General features: G+C 47.4%; 1 protein-coding gene across 1 annotated transcript; it reads right to left on the bottom strand.

Annotated features, from left to right (window-relative positions):
- LOC8072120 (BTB/POZ domain and ankyrin repeat-containing protein NPR2) lies at positions 242-4,543 on the bottom strand. Its single transcript, XM_002456359.2, has 4 exons — positions 3,206-4,543; positions 1,827-2,583; positions 1,099-1,293; positions 242-923 (listed from the first exon to the last, which is right to left on the bottom strand). The coding sequence occupies exons 1-4, from the start codon at positions 3,857-3,859 to the stop codon at positions 664-666; spliced, it is 1,866 nt and encodes a 621-aa protein (XP_002456404.1). The 5' UTR covers positions 3,860-4,543; the 3' UTR covers positions 242-663.

Here is a 4,869-nt window from a genome sequence, read left to right as displayed (position 1 = left end):
ATTATCTTCAAATAAATTCATTAAAAAACTAGATTCAAATATCTATCCAATGATAATAATTATATATCATAAATATTATTATTTTTAATATATATTTAGTCCAGTTGTTTCTTAAGAAACGAAAACCACAGACATTTAGAGAGGCAGTAAGTATGAGCCGAATTTTTTTCTTTTTCTTTTTTCTTTTTTTTCTTGGCCGTGAGTGGTATATGCACTTTGCCTTATAAGTTAACAACAAACCTAAATAAGCTTATATATATATATATTAAGATCGAAGATTGTTAAGGACTACATACCACAGTACATCAGATCCATGCACATCCTCAACGACCTCATTTTCCTTTCTAGCTTGCCACTTGTTTTCTGCGCAAAACAGCCTCAACAACCTCAGTGGCATGCTCACAGGGCAATGAGCCTCCTCGCTACCGTTGAACAGGGCCGATGAATCAGGTGCATACTCGCATAGAGCACTCCGGCCATCTTTTCATCTTTTTGCACGGTGTTCTTGCCATGTTTCTTTCCATATATGTAGTTCTACACTTCTACTTACACCATTTGTAAGCACTATACATACATAGGTGTACATGTCCCTATATGCTGTCCGGATTCAAGTCTCCAAGACCGTGATTACGAACTAGTATACGGCAAAAACTAGTCCGTTGATCACCTCTTGGCCGATTTCTGGGGTGGCGAGCACGACGAGGACGAAGACAGGCCCGAGAGCATGCTGCTGTCCGCCTTGTCCTTGCTAAAAGCCTTCAGCACGTCCTCCTTCAGCTCACAGAAGCGCATCCTCTTCACCTTCTGCTCGTCAGCAGTGCCCCTCTGGAGGTAGAACTGGTCAAGCCCGTCCGGCAGGTCGTCCTCCAGGAATTTGTCCAGCACCTGCGAGCAGTTCGGGAAGTACCGACGGCCCAGCTCCACTGCAAGAAGCCATCAGATAAAATGGGTGAACAACATATGATGAGATATCATATAGCTGCAGAGCATGTTCGGTAAAAAGAATTTGTGGTTGCAATGGAACTAAATTTCCAGGCGATAGCTGCAGAGCATGTTCAGTAAAATGGAAAGGTTGATGGTTGAAAGTTGAAACTTCACCTGTTTTCATCAGTGCATCTACCCTTGAACGGAGTCTTTTGTTTTGTGTGACTGGCGTCTCATTAAGGTCGACCTCCCTCAGTTTACCAGAAGTACTTGCTGCAACTATACCGCCGAATTCTTCTGTGGTGTCTGCTTGTGCAATTTGCATAGCGACCTTGGCTTCAGCAGGAAAGAACAATCTAGCAAATGCAACTGCAGGGACAACACTTAAAATGTTACGATGCAGGGAAAATAATATAGCCAATAACATAAAGCACATTCTTCTTCTAAACCTGAACATAAGACAAAGCTAACGACAATGACATATTAGACCCCCAAGTTCTAAAGTGCTATTTGATCATCATCCAATGGTGTGAAATCATTCTCATTATATTATCTAGAACTAGGCCACTACTAGGCTGTGTGCAAAGCTGACAGGCAAGTGGCAATAAATATTGCAGGCTTGTCATCTGCAATTAGGTTAGTTTGGGCTTTGTGACTACAATTGTTTATTTCATATAACATGTTCAACTTTCTTCAGTTCGAAGAAAGGAGAAATTGATGTGTTATGTGGTGGGTGTTTTCCTTTTTCCTCTTTATGAGAACAAAAGGTCAGGGCACATGTCATTAGACTACAAAGTAGCCTGAATCAATCCGCCTGACCTCCCAGCTTTTGAATTTTGAAAATTTGAAGGGCAACGGGCAACCAATCAGAGCCATTCTATCAAGCATGGTGTGGACTTCACCTCTGTTTTCCAGGTAGAGAAGCTTCATGTGAAGATCATCTGCCAATAAAGGTGAGGTGACAGCATCTTCCACCGCCATAGGATTTCGCATCATCTCCCTCTCTAGAATATCTATACACAGCCTATCTTTATTTGATTCTTGACCCTGCTCCATCTTTGTATTGTAGTCTTTTAATCTTGTTAACCTCCGACAAATACCAATTGCGCTCCTGCCATCAGCTGTCAGTTGTGATACATTTGCCCCTTTGTTAAGGAGACACATAATGATAGCTGGTTCTCTCCTCATAGCAGCCAAGTGGAGTGCTGTGTATCCACGGCTATTCTTCAAATTTAAGTTAGCCAGCGCCAAATCTAATAGCTCTGAGACAACTTTATTATCACAGTAAGAAGCAGCATAGTGTAATGCATTGGCGTCATCTAATGTGATATCAGACTCATTAAGAAGCAACTTCACAAGCTCAACATCATCAGAGTCGAGTGCCCTGTGGATTCTTCTGACTCTTTTCTCATGCACAGGGTCCGAAATGAATGCATCGCCATCGCCATCAGCAGTTTGTGACTTCTTGCGCAAATTTTTTATCTCCTCAACAGCTTCTGGAGGGAGCTCCTTATCCAAAGATATATCGTCAAGATCTGATCTAGCAATCCTTTGAATACATTTGTCGATCACTTGAGTCAGCCCTGAGTGGGAAGCAACTTTCAAAATAGGAATGACATCCTCCACAAGGGTCTTGTCTACAAAGTTAAGAAGACGCCGCTGTAGAAGAAGACCATGTTAACCATTTGCATCCCTTAAGTCGACACAGCAAAGCTGAATTAATGTTAAAACAGTTTGACAAACTACACAGCCATAAATGTAATGTATACATGTTGTGCAGCCTAATGGTTCCATTTCAATTTATAGACTTCAAGACGAAAGGTTCGGTTGTGTCATCTAAAAAAGAAATACCCAATTTTAGCAGTTTAGTTAGTTAGGCCTTGTTTAGTTCCCCAAAATTTTTGCCAATTTTTTCAAATTCCCTGTCACATCGAATCTTTAGACGTATGCATGGAGTATTAAATATAGAAAAATAAAAACTAATTGCACAGTTTGGTCGGAATTGACGAGACGAATCTTTTGAGCCTAGTTAGTCTATGATTGGACAATATTTGTCAAATACAAACGAAATTGCTACAGTGCTCATTTTGCCAAAAATTTTGGAACTAAACAAGGCCTAGTGGTATAGTCAACACACGGGTTTGAGAAAACAAAATCACGAATCCATTTCTGGTCTACCAAAGCCATGTACAATACTGGGATACAAGTAAAACAATTCCTTAACAAACTGGAGTCTAATCCTATTGGCAAGGGAGGAAGCAAGAACTAAATTGCGTCTCACCTGGAAGAGCGAGGTGAGCTCGGGGATCTTGAAGGTACACGCCGCGTACATGAGCTCGACAGCGGACCTGATGGCCGGCGGGCACGAATCGTGCGGGCACACTGGGTCAGCACAAGAAACCACGTCGACCGGTGACGGCCGGAGCTTGCCGGTGTACATGTACCCCAGAAACGCCTGGAAGGCCTCGCGCCCCACGCGACCCCCGGGGACGAGCTCCTCCATCTTGTACCGCGGCCTTCCACTGGCAGCCCCCTCCGCAGCTCCTCCGGCGCCGGCGGTCGCATCACCGCGCAGTGCCCCTCCGCGGCCGCGCGCGGCGAAGAGGTCGTAGAAGAAGTCGCTGCGCGCGGCAAGTATGCAGCGGTGGATGGGTACGGGCGGCCCGCCGTCGGGCACCTCGACGTCGGCGTCGCTGCAGTCGAGGTCCCGATCGAGGAGCAGCCGCTCGAGGTTTTTGCTGAGGCGGTTCAGGCTCACCGCCTCCACGCTGCTTCCGCTCCCTGCGGTAGCGACTCCACCACCCCACCCCTCGCCGCCAGCCAAGGGGGGAGCCTGGGGCGGCCCCGGTGGCGGCATCGCGACGGAACAGGGGCTGGAGCCGTTGGACAGGTACGACGACGACGACGCAAACGTGATGGACGACGACGGCTCCATGGCTTCCCACGAGTCCCACAACTGCCAAGCACAAGACGCGAGCCCCCTACTTGTGCCGGACCCGGACCACTACGACCATGTGATGGTGGTCGCGTCAGGCGGTTTCGGACGGCAGCCAAACCGAGAGCTTTTTGGCCTCGCACGGCCAAACACCCCAAATTCGGCGCTTCGCTTCGCTGGCTCCAGGCAGATCCGCGTCGGCAAAAGCGTCCTCGACGTGACCCTTCTTCCTAGAGCGGCACAGAACTCGCCGTAAATCTCACCCGACTCCTCCCAGCGTTGCCGATTCCGGACTGGATCTCACCGGCGCTGCGCCAGGCCAGGAACAACAAACATGGAGCTTTCTTCTTCCTACCGGGCCGGCGGCGGCTAAATCTCAGACAAGTAGAGAACGGATCCAAGTCGGCAGCATATTCCAGTAGCGGCGGGGAGCAAGGACGTGAGAGATTGTTTGGTGCGTCGACGGACGGGACAACCTGGGAGGGGCGAGGACTGGCTGAGGAGGAGCGGTAGGGGTCAAATGGAATCGTGGAAGAAGAGCCCGGGGCGCACGCAGTTGCGTGGAAAGTAGGGAGGTGGGGAGGGGAAAAGGAGTGGATCGAAGAAGACGACGAGGAAGGAGAAGAGAGGGACTCTGCTGGATTTGGATTTGCTGCGTCCCCACTCCCCATTCACAGGTCACCCGCTTGAATAATTAAATTACAAGAAATATGAGGTGTTTCGGCGCAAGTTGAAGGAAAACCTGAGCCCCTGTATATACGTCGTCGAGTGACGCCTGACCATGGTGACGTCGACGGCGAGGCGTGTTTGAGCTGGCCTTTGGCGTCGTCCTCCCTACTGTCCCCACCACATTATCTGTCAATATTCTTTTTTCTTTTTGCTAAGGCCTTGTTTAGTTCCAAAAAATTTTGCAAAATTTTTTTTATTCCCCGTTACATCGAATCTTTAGACGCATGCATGAAGTATTAAATATAGACGAAAATAAAAACTAATTGCATAGTTTGGTCGGA

This window comes from Sorghum bicolor, chromosome 3 (assembly GCF_000003195.3).
Source record: "Sorghum bicolor cultivar BTx623 chromosome 3, Sorghum_bicolor_NCBIv3, whole genome shotgun sequence".
NCBI classification, from domain to species: domain Eukaryota; kingdom Viridiplantae; phylum Streptophyta; class Magnoliopsida; order Poales; family Poaceae; genus Sorghum; species Sorghum bicolor.
This window is presented reverse-complemented; position numbering and strand designations above follow the sequence as displayed.